General features: G+C 47.4%; 1 protein-coding gene across 2 annotated transcripts in view; it reads right to left on the reverse strand.

The window, feature by feature from the left end:
- Positions 1-19,447, reverse strand: part of PRKAA2 (protein kinase AMP-activated catalytic subunit alpha 2) — a 275,147-nt gene that overhangs the window by 127,289 nt on the left and 128,411 nt on the right. For both annotated transcript variants that reach the window (XM_069232599.1, XM_069232600.1), the window contains exon 3: positions 1,961-2,054. In XM_069232599.1, coding sequence (XP_069088700.1) covers positions 1,961-2,054 — 94 coding nt within the window. The remainder of the gene's footprint in view (positions 1-1,960; positions 2,055-19,447) is intronic.

Here is a 19,447-nt window from a genome sequence, read left to right on the forward strand (position 1 = left end):
TCCTCCCCAAATGTCCCCTTCCTGACGGAGACCTGGATGAACCCCTCCTTGGCACCTGACATCACCATAGCCATCCCAGATGGCTACAAGATCACCCGCAGAGACAGCACCAACAGACCAGGAGGAGGTATCGCCATCGTCCACAGGAACACCATCAGAATCTCGACCAACACCAAAGACACCCTCAGCACCACCGAACACCTGCACTTCCACATCCACATCGATCCCAAGACCATCCTCAGAGGAATCCTCGTGTATAGACTCCCCTCCGGGACCCCAGCTGCAGTTCAGTGACTCCATCACCAACGTTGTTAGCACACACGCCCTTGCTTCTACAGAGTACATCCTCCTTGGAGACCTGAACTTCCACCTCAAGAACACCAATGACAGCAACTCCACTGCCCTGTTCGACAACCTCGCCAACCTCGGACTCAAACAGCTCGTCACAACACCCACCCATTCTGCCGGACACACGCTCGACCCCAGCTTCTCCGTCAGCAGCCACGTCACCTTCAGCCACACCACCGAACTCCACTGGACCGACCACTGGACTGGATCACCTCCTTCCTCACCGGCAGAACCCAGAGAGCCGCCTCCCTCCTTTCCGATCTGAAGCTACCAAGACCATCTGTAGCGTACCCTAAGGATCTTCCCTCAGCCCGACCCTCTTCAACGTCTACATGGGACCGCTCGCCAACATCGTCCGATCTCACAGCCTCAACATCGTCTCATACGCCAAGAACACCCAGCTGATCCTCTCCGTCACCAAGGACCCCGCCACAGCCAAAACCAACCTCCACGAAGGAATGAAGGCCGTTGCCAACTGGATGGAGAACAGTCGCCTGAAACTGAACTCGGACAAGATGGAGGTCCTCATCCTCAGCTCTGTCCCCTCTGCCTGGGACGACTCATGGTGGCCGGCCACACTGGGAGCCGCACCGACGCACGCAACCTGGGGTTAATCCTGGACTCATCGCTCTCCATGACCCAGCAAGTCAATGCCGTCTCATCCTCCTGCTTCAACACCCTCCACATGCTCTGCAAGATCTACAGGTGTATCCCCACTGAAACCAGAAGGACGGTCACCCAGGCCCTCGTAAGCAGCAGACTGGACAACGGCAACGTTCTCTACGCGGGAACCACGGCCAATCTCCAGAAAAGACTGCAAAGCATACAGAATGCCTCCGCACGCCTCATCCTCGACATCTCCTGCCGCAGCCACATCACAGCCCACCTAACAGACCTACACTGGCTCCCCATCAACAAAAGGATCACCTTTAAGCTCCTCACTCACGCTCACAAAGCACTCCACAACGCCGGACCAGCATACCTCAACGAACGACTCACCTTCTACACCCCGAACCGACAGCTCCGTTCCGCCAACCTCGCCCTCGCCACCGTTCCACGCATCCACAGGACAACAGCCGGCATCAGATCATTCTCCCACCTCGCCACCAAGACCTGGAACACCCTCCCCATCCACTTGCAGCAGACCCAGGACCTGCTGACCTTCAGGAGACACCTCAAGACCTGGCTGTTCGAGCAGTAGCAGCTCCCCTAACCCCCCTCCCCCTCAGCGCCTTGAGACCCTCGCAGGTGAGTAGCGCGCTTTACAAATGTATTGATTGATTGATTGATAGTGACTATCATTAAGATGACATGTAAGACAGATATTGCATGCCAAAGCATAGTTCCCTCCTTTTTTTCCATCCCACCTTACAACCTTCCTTTCCTTAGTATCCTTTTAACATCAAAGAGAATGGTGATCTTCCTACCAGGTTATTGTTTACAGTAACAATATAACCATATGTATCATGCCAAATATTTCCAATGCTATATTTTACTTCTGCCATTCTGTATTTCTGATTGTTGTTGCAATGGATATAAAATTGACAAATTATGCATTACTAAGCCTTCAGAGCATCAGATGACATAATTTTAAACAATGTGATTCACTTACCCGACCATTTTTGCAAATGTAGTCAAATAATTCACCACCAGGCACATATTCCATTACCATGAAAAAATCTGTAGGTGTGCTGATAACCTGGTACCTAAACAATAAATGAAAAGACACAGAGGCTTTAAAGAGCACTAAGAAAACAGAGGTTGTGGTAAAGGATATATAAATATAAATATATATATATATATATATATATATATATATATATATATATATATATGAGGAGTCCCTGACCATACAGAGCCCACTCCTCAAAGTGCCCATGTGCACCACCTGTCCTGCTGGTATCCATATTGCCCTAACAAATCCTATGAGATGGCAGGGGAGTAAACATTGTCAGGGTTCAAAGTTTGTAAGTGGTGGAGCATAAACACCATTCTAAAACATTACAGAGCATACAAGTGAGGGAAGCAAACAAGACCCACTTTCACCCCATGAAGATGTCTAGAAAACATTGTGCAATTTACTGCATAATATTCACATAAATTGTCTAAAAGTCCAAATGTTGTGAAGGACCAATCACAAAATACTGCAATACTTTTGCTGTGCTCCATTCAAGCTTTCTCCTACCCCATGTTTCTGGTGCTCACCCTCTCCAAAAACGTCTTTGAAAAACTGTTAGAAAGGAGTGCTCTTTTCAGCACAGTTTCCATCTAAGTTAGCTAAATATCTGTAGTCTGTCAGGGGATCTGATAATCGGTGGTCCTCCTGCGGGGCAGTTCAAAAACCTGGCTGTGGAAATTCACATGGCCTATTTCTTTTTCAAAATATACATTGCATCTTTCCTCACTTGTATATTTGTTATCCTCGTTTTCCATTATACATACTCAAAGCAGTATGTATAATGGAAAACGGTCTCGTCATTCATTATGACTGAGAATCTACTTAGAAGGGGCATATTGGAAAAATTAAAAGTCATAAAATTCTCACAACTGCAGGCTATGAACAAAATGTATGAGCTCATATAGCAATTAGAATGTTCAGGTTAGTGAAGTTACATGATTTGACATTATACAAGTTATAATAATACATGTGCAGGCCTCAACAGTGTTAAAATAATAATAAAAAAATATATATATATATAGATCATTAAATGTTTGTACAAGAGTCATGAAATAACAGCCACAATAGTAAGTATCATCTGGCAGCAAGCGGCATTGAGCTCATTTTGCTTTTTTCAATGATTTATGTTGATTTATACTGCATTTAATGAAAACACCATGTTGTTTAACTGCAGCCATGTAAGTGACTAACTCTGCATCTGAGAAATGTATTTTTTCTGCATCTTTTCAAGGTCCACTTGATCCTTGCAATGCAAAAAACAGAAATCTTCTGAAACATTCACTAACTTTCAGTTTCTGTCACATGTATCTTTCCATTGATTCTTATAAGACGAAAATTAATAAAACATAGTGAATTTTGGGAGGTGTTAGTGTTATAAGCTCACTTTCTCAGGAGCCAAACAGCTGCCTATATGAGAACTTACTATTTTTGCCTTAATATACATGGTTTAGACTTCACGTATGGATGAAGCCACTGATTTACTTTCCTACAACCAAGTTGAGCACTAAGGGCCTGATTTAGAACTCAGAGGATGGGTTAATCTATCACAAGGGGTGACAGTTATCCCATCCGCCAACATCTAAATCTCATAGAATATAATAGGATTTAGATGTTTGTGGACATGATATCCATCACTGTTGTGATGGAATAATTTGTCCGCCGAGTTCCAAATCAAGCCCCATGTCTCCCTAACTCAGCATGAATTTGCTCTGAAAAATCTGCTATAAATTTACGTCTGCAAAGCTACCATTTCATCAGGCACTACTAGCCAACTGTTAAAAATAGCGTCTGTAGTTGACAGAGGTATGCACTGTGTCCAAGTAGGGACCATCACTCTAGTTAGGGTAGGTCAGATACACACCCTAAATTAACCTGTGCTCACCCTCTGGTAGCTTGGCACAAAGCGGTCAGGCTTGGTTTAGGGGGCAATGTGTAAAGTGTTTGTACAACACTTAATACAGTAATACAGTGAAAACACCACACAAACATAATACACACCAGGTTAGAAAAATAGATCTTCATTTAATGAACAAACCAAACCAAAATGACAAAAATCTAATAAGTAGAAGTCAAGAAATTTATTTTTAAAGAATATGTGCAAATGTAATGCTTAAAAACCTAAAGCGCCACCCAGGGCTATCTGGTTGCGCTACACAGGGGTAAATGCAAAGTTCAGGCTCGCTTCAGTGGAGCACAGGCCAGCTACAGGGACCAACCAGGTCCTGCTGAAAGAGTACCTTGTATGGAAGTTTGTAGCGACATCAAAGATCCGATGTGGGGAGAAGGAAGGCCAATGCGAAGGTGATGCATGAGTTCTGACCCGCGCAATCAGGGGGATGCGTCGTCATAGAGGCGCACAGTTCTTGATGCGAGGTCCTTGAGGTGTGGCATCAAGCCCTTTGCGATGAAGGCAATGCCTCATCGTCGAGCCGTGCAGCGGGCAATACGAAGTTGATGCACCGGCGCTGATGGAGACGCATTGATCCTAAGCCACGCAATCAGTAATGCAATCAGTAATGTGAAGTCCTCGTCCTCAGCAGCAGCAGCAATGCATCGACGTTGAGGAGAGATGCACAAGTTCCAATCGGTGCAGTGACGGCAATGCATGGATTTTCTAATACCAGAGCTGTAGGGCTGTGGTATGAGAAAATCAAGGGCCCAGGACTGGATTGGCACCACTTGGCAGAGCAGGATACACATATGGCAGAGTCCAGATGCTATTGGAGAGCTGCAGGCAGTCTTTTATGTCCCTGAGACTGCAGAATAGGTGATAAGCCAGCAAGTCCTTGGAGTCACTTGGTTCTAGGGATGTAGAGATTCAGGTCCAGTCCAGGCTAGAGGAAGCTAGGCAGGGACAGCAAAGCAGGAGTCCAGCAAAGTCCAGCAGAGTGACAGTCCTTTCAGCAGCACAGCAGTTCTTCCTGGCAGAATACCCTCAGGTCCAGAAGTGTACTGATTTAGTGGGGTTTGATGTCCAGTACTTATACCCAGTTGTGCCTTTGAAGTGGGGGAGATTTCAAAGAGAGGCCTTCGAAAAGCACAAAGTCCTTGCCCTTCCTTCCCTGGCTCCAGACACACTACAGTGGGTTATGCAGCCCTTTGTGTGGAGACATGCACAACCCTATTCAGGTGAAAGTGTCAGCTCCTCCCTCCTATCCAGCCCAGGACCTCCCTCAACCTCTATCACCACATGCTGAGGGCAACAAAGAAGACAGACCTTGCCACATGCATCAAAACTAGTGCCAACAACACCAAGGAACTTTTCAACCTTTTTAAGGAATTCTCCAACCCGGCTTGCAGTGAAAACAACATTACACCCTCACAGGAGCTGTGCGACAACCTCGCCTACTTCTTCCATGACAAGACTGCAACCATATACAGAAACTTCAATCCCCAACCCACACCTTTGGACTTCCTCGACAGATACACCACCACCGTAATCGACACAAGCCACACACTGACCACCTGGAATATCCTCTCCACCCAGGACCTCACCTCCATCATGAATTCCATCCACTCGGGAGCTCCAACAGACCCATCCCTGCACCACATCTTCAACCTTGGAAACCAAAGGAACGCCCATAAACTCACCACCCTGTTCAACACCTCTATCACTACTGCAACATTTCCAGATGCCTGAAAAAACTCTGAAATCACACCCCTTCTCAACAAACCGATCCCAGCAAACCCAAAAACTACGGCCAATCTCCCTGCTCCCATTCCCAGGGAAATTACTGGAAAAGATCATCAACAAGCAACTCATGACATACCTGGAGCAGAACCAGCTACTCAATGCCTCCCGATCCATGTTCTGCAGCAATCACAGAACGGAAACTGCCCTGATCTCTGCCAGACCCCCCTCAACTAAGGAGAAACAGCATCTTTGATCCTCCTCGACCTCTATGCAGCCTTTAACACCTTATCCCACCACATGCTCATCGAAAGACTTCACCAGATCTGCATCCATGGGAATGCACTCAAATGGATCACCTCCTTCCTCACCGGAAGAGCCCAGAGGATCCACCTCCCACCTTTCACCTCCAAACTCAAGAAGATCACCTGCGCTATCCTCCAGGGCTCAGCCCCACGATCTCTAAAGCATATATGACCCCCCTGGCCAACATTGTCAGACGATCTCAACATAATTTCCTAAGCAGACGACACCCAACTCATTCTCTCACTCACTGATGACCCCTCCGCCACCATAACCAACTTCCACAGATGCATGACAAGCATCGCTGACTGGATGAAGAACAACTGTCTGCGTCTCTACAAAGACAAGATGGAAGTACTGATCTTTGGATACAGCAGCAACACATGGAACCTCAGAATCATCATTGACAACAAGCTCACTGAAATCACTGATCAACGGCATCTCCTCTGCCTGCTTCCTCACTTTGCACATGCTAAGTAAGATCTTCAAGTGGCTGCCCCAACACACGAGGCGCACCATGACATATACCCTCACCACCAGCCGGCTGGACTACAGCAACGCCTTCTACATAGGAATTGTCGCACACCTAGTACCCTAGTACAGAGACTTCAGACATACAGAACGCCACAGCCAGACTCATCCTCGGCCTTCCCGGACAAACCAACATTGCACCCCAAACTCAGTCAACTTCACTGGCTCCCCGTACAAAAGAGATGCTAATACAAGCTGCCGAACCACGCACACAAGGCTCTACACAACCAAGGACCCACATACATTAACCACCACCTGAACTTTCACAAACCATCAAGAAGACGACACTCTGCCTCCCTTTTACTTGCCCATACATGATGCATCTACCGAAGCAGAAATGGAGGATGTTCCTTCGCTCACATCGCAGAAAAACGCTAAAACATCCTCCACACGCACCTCTGGGCCATCACCTCACCTCAAGAGCTGATTGTTCGAATAAGCCTCTGGGACCTGCAAGTGCCTGGATACCCTATCAGGTAATTAGCTGTGTTTATAAATCCGGATTGATTGATTGACTGAGGAAGACCCATCAGTCTTGTGTTGAGCCATCAGGGTGTAAATTGCACACCTTAGCTTCCTTTGTGTGACTGTTTAGAGGGAATGCACATGAGCTTAGCTGTCACCCACCCTGACGTATTCTGAGAAAGGCAAAGGCACAGAATGGTTAAAGTACGAAAATGCCAACTTTCTAAAAGTTGCATTTTCAGACTTGCAACGTAAGATCTAACTTTACCATAAGTTGTGATTTTAAATTGTGAGTCTAGAGACATCAAACTCGAAATAACGATTCCCTGTACTGTGTTTCAAATCTTTTTTCTATACTCACCCTTCGTTTCTCTCACTCACCGTCAGAATAATCCAACTTGGTCTTCACATTTTTGCTTTTTCGAGTTCCACGTTTCAATATGGGTGCCATTCAGTCATGTGTTACTCGAACTCTGTTTTTCGAATGGCCCTTCTAGTCCTACCTCGCTCTCTATGACTTTCTCCTCACTTGATGGCGCGCACTTTTAAGTCGCCCGTAGATTGTTTCACCGACTGCTTGCTGGAATACAACATAACTCGGTTATACGGCACTTGGCCTGATTACCATGAGTCGAGGGCTGGGTTTTTTGTTTTTTCGTAACGTTGAACACTGCGGTCAGGGGGTTTTCATCGTGCACTGTTCCTTCGGTTTCTGGGTGTGCTCAGTGGCTCACTTTGGTGCTTATGTATGGGCCACCGGAGGGAACGCTATGCCACATTTGATGTTTTTTACTTGTAGCTTTGACTATTGGCAGTATCAGTCGTTTTCATGTTGTGACTGTCAAACGCCGTTCTAAATTGGGTTCTTTGAAGTCTTACCGCTTGGAGGGTTGTAACTGTATCTATGCACAACTTACTTACCTTAACATAAGACGTCCTTAATTATATATACTGAGCCTACATATGAGTCCCCAGGCGTTTTTGTTTTTGTTTCTGTTCTGTTGCCATAACTAGACATTTGTCTTGGTTGGCATTTTAGGATTTTGACTGTTTGCATAGGCATTTGTGGGGTTTACTAGTTGGGGCTCACATACATTTATTTCATATTTTTCCTGTTGTTTGTGAGTGACTTGTTTGGGGGCTTCGCCTTCATTTCTAGTATTTCTTTCTAAGTAATAGTCTTTCATCTTATTTTAGAATTTGGCTATTGGACTTATCATGGTCCATACCTCTGGTTACCCTTCATCGACTTTGGACTTTTTTACCACTTTTTTACCAGTGAGGCATACTGATACCGGATAGCCTGTTTACAGGTATTTTTCAGATTTCTGGTTTATTTGCGGGCCCCTCACCCGTTTTTTGCATTTTCTGCGTTTTACAACATGTAACTTTTTGTGTTTTATTTCTCTCTTCTCATACTTTCAGATGCAAAGACTCACTTTACGTTGTGATTGACATATTGATTTTGCTGTCATTACTTCATCCAATAGGTATGATCATAGGCTTGACGGTCTCTTTTTTACTCTTCAACTGACCTATGCTCTCTATGTATTATTCACTGTCTCCTTTTCTCCTTTTCTTCTTGCCTACCGTACTAAGTTCTCTCTCTGGTTATTACACTAAGGCCCATATTTATACTTTTTTAGCGCCGCATTTGCGCCGCTTTTTGGCGCAAAATCGGCGCAAACGTACAAAATACCATTGTATTTTGTACGTTTGCGCCGATTTTACATCACAAAATGACGCAAATGCGGCGCTAAAAAAGTATAAATATGGGCCTTAGCTACTCCGGGTGCTTCTAAACTATGCACTCTTTGGAAACTATATGGATCTGTTGCTTTTTCACCCTCTCTTCCCCTCTTTTCACTCGCCATGTACATATGGTGTTTCCTCAGTAGTTCTCTATGATTTTTGGTAGTTTGGCCAAGTCCACGGTTCTCAGCTGTGACTGCTTTTCATTGGGATCCTCTCACTCTCTGTATGGTCCATCTCCAAGGACCATAAACTATTGCAGGTGATGGTCCTAATTAGTCGTGTCTACCATTCATTATGTTCACTTAAGAACAAATCATAAAGTTTGGATATATATGTTTTTCTGCAGCCTTGAAAAAGTCACCATTGTGACGAAACACGTGTTGGCTGTGTTTGGAGTGATGTTCTCCTTTTACTGAGGCTATGTTTGGAGTGATGTTCTCCTTTTACTGAATGAGACTTCGCCTATAAATAATGAGATCATATTTCAAGAAAGGATGTGAACACCAACGTGCCTGTTCTCTTCATCTATCCGACAGAAACCATACATTACGGATTGTAAAGACTTCTGTCGTACTGTTGTATACTGTGTGCTGTGGTCTGTTTTTGCTTACCATTACTTGTGTATAGATTTACACATTGTCTGTGCCCATGGGTAGTAGGGCACTTTGACCACTTGCACCACATTCTATTGTACAAATTCTACAACTGTGTTCACTTCCTCTAGGAGTGCGGTTACTTTCACCCTTACTACCCCATCAGTTTAGTAAAAGCAATTTTTATCAACCTACAGAAACAGTGATAAGCCACCAATAAGTAACATATGGAGTCCACTCTGTACCCCTGGGGGCATCGTTTTGGTAGCTAGAAGTAACAGATGGAGACCCCTTAGGAATAAAAGCAACCCAACCCTTCACAGTAATGTTACTCTACCACAGAGAATGGAAGTACACACCACACTGTAGTCTTTGGTGTATAGCCAACTCGCTCTTAGCCCCTTAAAGGCGCTAGCAGGCCCAAACAAGGAAGCCACTATGGATGTTACCTGAAGATCTCTGCCCTTCATCTAGATGGCTGGGCTGGATTCCTTGGAAAGAGAGACTAAAGACTGAATGTTAGGGAGGATAGATCAAAAGGAGATCCATAGGCTGACACGTCATCGAGGTTAGGCTTAGTCTAGCAACAAAGCAAGATATAAGGGGAATCTTCACTTGGAGAGAAGAGGTGGTCACAGGTAGAGGAGGTCCTGAGTTCTGACTGAGCACCAAGAATAGCCAACAAACTCAATTCAGATGAACAATTTACACACACCACAATAATACAGTAACACAATACAGGAAATTATGTTTATTAAATGCAAACCACAATTGTTAAATCAATTGCACAAATGGCACTGGGTTCAGTTGAACAATCTTAATGGTATCTTGAGTCAGGATTAGAGGCTGGAAAGTGAAGGGCCCTATACACAATAACTTAATTGTCCAGCCAGGTCACTTGGTCTGCTACATGCCTCTTTCAGTCTAGGATTAAAGAGAAAAGGTTGGGTGCTAGCCAAATAGTCATGGAATATGGATGCTGCCAGACACACCCCATGTTCTGCCCCTTCCTCGTCTTGCTACCGCTTTCCTTGTCTATGTCATGTTCAACTAGACCCATCACTGGGTCCAACACACAATTAGCGCCATGTCTCTGGTAGGCATACAGGTGTTTTTTGTGTGCGGTTGCACATGCGCTGTCAGTGCTGTGGCCATGATGAAAGCTTGCACTACCTCAGTCAGCTCTACACCATGCTGCATGCTGAGAGGTGCTCAATTTACACTGCCACTTCTGTTTCTGTACTGAAAGCATAGAGGAACCATGTGCTTTTTTACTTTTGAAATGGTCTAAGGAGGTAGGTCATAAAAAGCACATACTGGTTGATCAAGTGTAGTGCGCACATGCTTAATATTTTTGTTTATTTTGTAACAAAGAATATATTTAAAAATTAAACCACAATTAAATGTTTCATATTGGTGGCCACGACTTTCTCTGCCTGAAATATTTTTATGTTCTATACCGAGGGGTCTGAGAGTTTGTATTCATAACACTTGTAAAGTCAAAATGTCAGCACTTTGGCAAGTTTCACACCTCGGTGTTCCTAGTCACAAAAAGCAAAATGCATGTCGGGACCTTGATAACAGTGGGAAAAGAACGAAAATCACATCTTCGTCGTAGAAATAACTTAGCAACTGTTCTGCCGGAGTTACGATATCACTAATAATATGGCACTTATTTATCTGTTAAGTTCCGACTTGGTCCCATCCCTCTTTTCTGCAAATATGGCCTGGAGCTAGAGGAAGTAAAGGGTGAAGTTTATGCACCAAGAGAATAGAGGGTCCCGCGGAGAGCAGACACGGTCTAGTCTCTCCGCGGGATCATTCGGGAAGGGGAAGTGACTTGAGGCGGACGGGATTGGCTGTAGGTAAGTAGGGGTGGGACAAAGAGAGGGAGTTTATAGGGCTGGGGGGAATTGGTTAGTCGTATAACACAGCAGGTAGGGGAAGCCTCGGCGCCATGGTAACAGGCCACGACGCGAAGGCTGTTAGGGCCACGCTTCGTCTTTTGGGGGAAGCCGGCTGAGCCGATCTCTTCAGGCCTGGTGTTTTAGACCAGGCCTGGGTCGGCATGACGCACCCGACGTGGGTCACGGTGGGGAGGTAGCGGCAGCAATTGCCGCCTGTGGGTCTCCTGAAAGGCCCAAGAAGAGGAAATCAGCTGAGGGGTTGGTGGACAGCGCGTCCCCCCCTCCTGTTTTTGAAAGCAGGCCACCAAGACGACCAGGCAGGGGCAGGTGAGGCAGAAAGGGGAGGAGGGAAGGGCCTGTACAGTGGGTCTTGATCAGGGCCCAGGGGGGCCTGAAGGCATAGTGGATGACATTGGGGAATGCACACAGGGGTGCAGGTAGAAGCGGGCCCAGTACTGGCTTCTTTCCACTGGACCTTTCAGTGCCTAAGGCTGAGGGCGGCATGGGAAAGACAAATGGGGCCCCTGGGAAGAAGAAATGTAAAATTGCAGGGAGGTCAGCAGGGGGGCAGCCCAGAACAGGGTACAGGAGGCGGGGGAGGCAGTGCAAAACAGAGAATTGAGTGGGCAAGGCGGGCACTCTGGGGGTACGCCAAGAACAGCGAAGGAGGGCCCGCTGGGCAGCAAGATGGGCCAGCACAAGGTTGGGGAAAAGGCTGCTTGGGACTTGGAGGCCAGGATCCAAAAACAGAGGCGCATGTTGGCAGAAACGGTGGAGAGGTGGGCCCAGTTATGTAAAGACAGGGAAGGGTCATGGGGCAGAGGGAGGCAACTAAAGAGACCAATGGGAGGTAGGGGGAATGGAGGGCCCATTGGGCCCTGCGGTAGGGTGAGGCAGCTGTGTCTGGGTTCCATATGTAGAGACAGGGAGGGGTCAGAAGGCTTGAGCGGCCGGGAGGGGTCTGATGGCACAATGAGCACAAGTGGCGCACACGGCCATGAAAGGCGTGGAGAGTCAATGCCAGTAGCGAAGTCTGGCAGAAAGAAGGTGATGCCAATGGGGCGAAATACAGCTTCACGACGTTGACCTGAAGCACTAAAGGGGTCTTTTGTGGCCTCCTCTATGATGTGGGAACGGGGCCCTCGCAGAGATGGCTTATGCCATGGGGGACTGGTGCCGGAAGCGTTGAACAATGTGATGGAGGTTGGTGGAGATGACGGCAAGTAGGATATGGATGAGGATGATGTGGTGGAGCTCGATTATGAGGAATAGATGGATGAGTGGGAGGACGGGGAGGTACGTGACACTGAGGTGAGTGGGGGCAATGGGAGGGGGAAAGGGCGCAAGAGCGCCACAACCCCCTTTTCGTTTTCTGTATTTCAGGAGAACAAGGCCGGTGGGGAGACACAGGAGGAAGTCCGCGGACTGGTGCGTGCATGCAGGGCAACGTGAGGAACATGGCCCATGGTTTCCCATAGCAAAGGTAAGGGAGAATGATGGTCAGTGAGGGGGGAATGGACAGGTGCTGTCGGGGCTATGACACACAAGTCTATTGGGGTGGGAGATTATTCTGTGCATGAGACACCAGGGGCAAGGGCGCCTCAGGAGGGAGACGGCACACAGACAAAGGACCCAAGTACGACCACGGTGGGTGAGACGGGGAACAGGTTCTCGGGATGGTACATGGACGGAAGACAAGGAAGGGGGGGCATAAGAAGCGGCTCCCCTACATGGGTCTGGCGATGCCCTTGGCCTCCCATGTGGCAGATAAGACAAAGGCGAGGATATGGCGGCGCGAGTATGTCGGTGGTTTTAAGCTTCTGCATGGAGATATACAGGCTAAGGAGGGTTCCAAGGAGGAGGAGTGGGAGTTAGCTCGCCGTCACGGGTACCAATAACAATGGATGATTGGACCTCAGCGTTTCTGATGTTCGCAAGTATTTACTGCGAGAAAATTCCAGACAGGGCCATCACACTGTTCAAATACATGGACATTAAATGTAAGGCTCAGATGCATTTTGGGGGCTTTGCATGGTTGAGCTATGATGAGGAGTTCAGGGCAAGGGTGAGTGTAAATCCGGACAAGCCATGGGGGGCTGTGGATCCAGAACTGTGGATGCAGTGGATGGCGTCATCACAGTACATGACATCTACGCACACCGCGAGTGGCTTGCCGGTAGTATACAAGCCGTTTCAGTCCCGTCCCGCCCAGAGAGGGGCGGGTGTTGGGCAGCAGCCTCCGGTACCAACTTCAGGGGCATGCTGGAACTTCAATAAAGGTTTCTGTTCCAGACACCCATGTAAATTTAAACACGAATGCTCCAAATGCAGGGGCCGCCATCCGGTCACTCAATGTTTCTCGCTCTCCAGTCCAACTGAGCAGTGGAGAACGACCAAGGGTAGGGGCATGCAGGGCGCTCCTGCGCCAAAGGGCTCCTACGCCAATTAGGCTGGAGACTTCATTACCCTGGCTGCACAGGTATCCGGATAGGGACATGACCTGTAAATTGGAATGGGGTTTCAGGGAAGGTTTTCGTATAAGTTACCAGGGCCCGAGAAGGAGGAGATGGGTAGACAATTTGCGGTCTGCTAGAGACATGCTACAGGTTGTGAAGGACAAATAAGACAAAGAAGTGTCTTTGGGCAGAATTGTTGGCCCCTTTTATGACTGGCCGAGTGAAGTTCTCATGATTTCCCCGCTAGGTGTGGTACCAAAAAGGCTAGTGGCGAGTTTCGTCTCATACATCATTTGTCATGGCCGGAAGGGGAGTCAGTTAATGATTTCATCGTACCGGAGGACACAAGGGTGGTATACGCATCGGTGGATGACGCCATTAGGGTCGCTTGCGGGTGCGGCAAGGGATCAGAGATGCCAAAATGTGACATACAATCGGCCTTTAGGTAGCTGTCCATACACCCAGAGGACTTTGTGTTACTAGGGATGCAGCTCGATGGGGCAATCTATGTTGACAGAGCACTCCCGATGGGTTGTGCCATTTCATGTGTGTTGTTCGAAGCCTTTAGTACCTTCTTACAATGGGTTTTTGCTAAAGAAGTGGGCATCGGGAGGTGACTCATTGCTTGGACGATTTCCTTTTTGTGGGTAAGGCAGGATCTGGGTCTTGTTGGCGGGCTCTGAATTTCTTCCAAAGGCTGGCACGGGAGGTGAGGGTCCCCCTGGCCCCTGAAAAGATGGAAGGGCCAAAATGAGTGTTCACATTCTTGGGTATTTAACTGGACGCAGAATCCTTAGTGCGAGACTACCATCTGGTAAGGTGGATGAGATCTTGGAGTTTCTGGGATGCATACGGTCCTTGCACAAGAATGATTTGCAGACGGCACAGAAGCTTTTGGGTTACTTCAACTTTGCTTGCAGGGTTGCTCGGGGGCAGGACATTTTGCGGGCGGCAAGGTTTAGCCATGTCTGGGGTTGCCCTCCCACACCACTGAATTCGCATGTTGGTGGGAATGAGAGAGGACATCAGGGTGTGGGAAACCTTTCTGACACAGTTCAATAGGGTTTCCATGTGTTTTCGGGAGGAAGACACAATATGGCAAGTCCAGAGATTCTCAGACGCAGCTGGGGCCGCTGGTGTTAAGCTCTTTTGGTATGGGAGGTGGTGTGCGGAGACATGGCTGGAAAAATGGCTCCAGCAGGGCAGGAGTATTGCCTTCTTGGAATTCTTTCCGCTGCTAGTGGCGCTGGCAGTGTGGGGGGATGAGCTGGCAAATAGGACCGTAGTTTTCCATGTGGACAACATGACAGTAGTAGAACTTGTGAACAGACAGAGGGCAAAGGATCTGAGGGTGCTGCGTTTGTTGGCATTTTATGCTTAGATGTCTATCCTTCAATCTTATTTTCAAAGCTGCACACATACCTGGGGTGTACAACGCGATTGCAGATTCCCTGTCTCGTTCACAGTGGCGACGTTTTTGCAGTTCGGCACCAGGAACAGACCAGAACAAGTCAACGATCCCGGCAGACATTTGGGAGTGGGGGGGTGTGATGATCACTGCGCTGGTAGATATGACGTTAGCTGAATCCACTCGGAGGAGCTACCGACTGGCATGGCTGGAGTTTCAGAGTTTTGAAAGTTTTGTGGAGGATTTCTGGTTACAGAGCAACAGAGAGCTTGAGTTACGAGAGTTACATTTTGTACTTTTCTTGATACAGAAAGCTTTGTCGCCCGCCACGATTGGGAGTAAGCTGGCAGGGGTGTCCTTTTATGGGAAGTTGTTTTTTTATTGCGATTCGGCCAGGGATGACCTGTTGGGAAAGATGCTGAAATGTTGGGGACGGGTCAGAGCAGGGTCAGTTAAGGTGGTAAGGGAACTGATTGCATTTGAGTTATTATTGGATCTATTGCATGTTTTACCAGTATATTTTGCAGATGCATATGAGCTGGTTCTGTTCCGTTTATGCATGGTGTGGATGTTTTTTGGGGCATTTCGAGTGTCTGAGCTTTTGGGCGTAGGTAAATCAGTGGGCATGAAAGTTAAAGTTTGTATGCATGGGGAGCGTTTGGACATATGGCTTAGACGGTCAAAAACTGATCATCTAGGGAATGGAAAATGGGTGTGGTTAGAAAAAGGGGGGAATGCAGGGGCTTGCCCGGTTCTGGAGTGGGAAGGTTTTCAAGCACGTAGGAGGACTGTTGGGAGGGTAGAGGTTCATGCCAATGGTACAAAGCTCACAGCCTTCCAGTTGTTACAGGTATTATGGATGGCTCTGCGACTGACAGGCAGACGCATGGTTATGGCACGCATTCTTTCAGAATGGGGATGGCTACAGCTGCGGCACATTTAGGATGGGACTGGGCACAGATTAAGAGAACTGGGAGGTGGAAATCTAGATACTGTGAGCGATATGAGAGGGCTTGAAGTTCGAGCGGCAGGGAACGCATGTAGATTTGGTGGCAGGGGTCTGCATACAAGAGTTGGGATTTCTGGTCAAAGGTGATATTACAGTTTGTTTTCTTTGCAGGTTGCGTGTCTGGTCCCAGGAGAGAGAAAATGGTCAGGCACTCGTTTATCCATTGGGCTGCGAAATTTTCAGATTTATGGACGCGCCTTAGGACTGCCTAGTAACCAGCATGATGTTTTTTGGTGGGGAAAGAGTGGCATGAGGTGAGGAAATGTGCTTCCTTTTCTAACCTCTATCATGCCGATCATGCCGAATTGGCGTTGTCCTGATCTTCTGTTAATCCACCTTGGGGAGAATGAGCTGGTGAGGCTGTCAGGGCTCACCCTACTGCAACATATGCATTGGGACTTGGAATTGTTCAGGCAAAAATTGCACTGCACATGCTTGGTATGGATGGAGTTTGTGCCTAGACAGACATGGAGAGGGACAATGATGCATGGAGCCATGGAAAGGGCTCGGAGGAAGCTCAATTGGGTGCGATGCGGGTTTACTGTTGGGCACAAGATATCAAGGTTTTTAGACATGAGGACATTACAAAACAAGATAAGGGGCTGTTCAGGGCTGATGGTGTGCATCTGTCCGAGTTGGGCAATGCTTATTATCTTACAGATCTCAGGTTACTTGTGGGTGACTTGTGGGGAGAGAAGATGTGGCTCAGAGAGAAGGCTTAAAGATGATATGTTGCAGTGGGTTTCCCTGGTGGGGCAGCAAAAGGCCAACAGGGTTTGTGCTGGGTGGCAGTAGATGGGGAAGGGTGGAGAGTCAGATGCGGGCCTGGCCACCCTTCTAGGGGGAGAAAAAGAAGCAGGTGAAGGATGAGAGTGTGGGGGATGCCCGAAGCAGGTAGGGCATGAAAGGAAAAGGAGGATGTGTGCGGGACTGGAAGTGAAAAGTGAAGGAATGAGTGAAAAGGATGATCGAGGAGAAGTTAAGAGGGTGGGGGTTTCTAAAGTTGGAATTTGTTTAATAACGTTAAGTGTTATGTATAAGATCGATGCTGTCCTAAATAAGTGGCCTTTTACACTAAGTAGACTGTGTCACTGACTGTGTCCCGATGGAGGGTCCCGCAGAGAGCAGACACGGTCTAGCCTCCTTGTGGGATTATTCGGGAAGGGGAAGTGACGGGAGGCGGACAGGATTGGCTGTAGGTAAGTAGGGGTGGGGTAAAGGGAGGGGGTATATAGGGCTGAGGGGCAGGGACCAGCCTCTTCCGCGCTAGCTCATTACGCGGCATAGAAGTTGGCCGCCCACCCACACTGCAGGATAAAGAAGGATGGTAAGGGTGGGATGTGGGGTTTGGGTTGATGGAGTGAGTGTGTGCATGTGGGGGGGAGGAACTCCAGGTAGGGCAGGGTGCAAACAGAGGTTTGCAAGGCAGTAGATGGGGGAGGGTGGAGAGTCAGATGCAGGCCTGGCCACTCTTCCAGGGGGGAAAAAGAAGCAGGTGAGGGATGAGATTGTGGGGGATGCCCAGAGCAGGTAGGGCGTGAAAGGAAAAGGGGGATGTGTGGGGGAATGGAAGTGAAAAGTGAAGGAATAAGTACAAAGGATGATTGAGGAGAAGTTAAAAGGGTGGGGTTTCTAAAGTTGGAATTTGTTAGATAATGTTAATTGTTATGTATAAGATGCAATCCTGTCCTAAATAAATGGGCTTTTACACTAAGTAGACTGTGTCACTGACTGTGTCCTGAAGTAAACCATGAGGGTGGTTGCAGGGTCAGCCCACCCTAAAGGTCAAACTGACAGTGCCAGAAGAGCCCTTTTTTGGCTGTGTGGGGGCTGGTGTTTGGAGCACAAATTTAGAATGTCTAGGATACAGCAACAGGCTACACTGTGCAGGTGCCAGGAAGCTGCACTGTGCTTGCAGAGCACTGGAGACTGGACATCTCGCATGTTATGGAAGGAGCATGTCATATCAGGAGCGTTGTTGTAGGTAGGGTCCCTACCGGGGGTGTAAAGCTGACCCCTGTGGACCTTGTAGCGCAGGGAGGCCGAGCCATTCATGGTCCCCAACCCTCCAGAACCCCAAAAGCTTCAGGGGGGACACTCAGCCGTAAGCCAATGAATATCTGTGTGATATGAGAAACTAAGGGCCCCCTATTCACATTATTCGGGGAAGGGGGATACCTCATTTTGTGTGACTTCACTGGTTCCCACCTTTGCAGTCATCAAACATGAGCTCATGCTCTTGGATTGTAAACAGACCAGGATTTTAGATGTGATTTGGATTTTATGTGAAATCATTTGTATCAGTTTGCTTTAATAACTATTGAATAAATATTCAGGCATTAAGACAGCTCTAAAATTATTTTTAAGTGATTTCTTCAAGTTTTTTCTTTATTAAGTTTAACTTTCAGAGGGGAGAGAATGCCAAGTTTGTCTGATGTTCTAAAATGTTTTAATGGCTTTGACATGAAAATCCCAGCTATGCTACTAAAACACCGGCAATGTGGTAACCGTAACAGAAGGCTGTGCAGGTCTAACCTGAAAATAAATGAGCTACCTCCTGACACACCACCTGACACACACATTCGCCAAGTTCCCCTAAACTGTCTCCGGTTGCACGGGTTCTGTATCACTGCTGAATGGCCAATGCCCAATCCTACCAGAAATGCCAGTAGCAGCTAGTTGGCTGGATGTGGATGGTTGGGGCATGTGGTCACCTGGCCTCATGCAGAGGTATGAGGTGAAAGGTGCTGACTGCCTGGCAGGATCTGTCATGCGGTGCAAAATAGGGATGCCCGGCACACCGGAGGAAGAGTTCTGAACCAGGCAGACAAATAGGAGATTGTTTGATGTTAGATATTAATTTTCTATATTTAATAGCCAAAGTGTTTAAATATTTTGAAAAAATACTCACATCTATTGTGGCAATAGCCTCTTTTGCAGTTATCTTCGCAAAAGCCTCTACACTATACTCCATTACAAATCAATATACATTTTCAAAGAGTTCAGAACCATCTTACTCGCCTACTGTTTGGGCTGAAACAAAATTAAACCTTGGCTGCGCTGAAGGCCCTCCTCTGGCTCCTTGTAAGTGAAAGCGCAAATTTCAAATTATTCTACTTAGTCCACAAAGTTTTAAATGACCAAGCATCGATTTACCTTTCATACTTGCTGGTAACTTATCTTCTCTCCAGATGGCTAAAGTCTTCCAGTCTTAACGTGCTGTCCTTCCATATGACTTGTTACAGGAAATTTAGAGGAAAGACCTTTCACATGCAAGGCTCTTCCCTTTGGAGATCTCTACGTCACCTGTACACAAAGAATCTGACTCTCTCAAATTCAGGAGACCGCTAAAACCTGTTCCTT

Source organism: Pleurodeles waltl, chromosome 4_2, assembly GCF_031143425.1.
Source record: "Pleurodeles waltl isolate 20211129_DDA chromosome 4_2, aPleWal1.hap1.20221129, whole genome shotgun sequence".
Lineage (NCBI taxonomy): Eukaryota > Metazoa > Chordata > Amphibia > Caudata > Salamandridae > Pleurodeles > Pleurodeles waltl.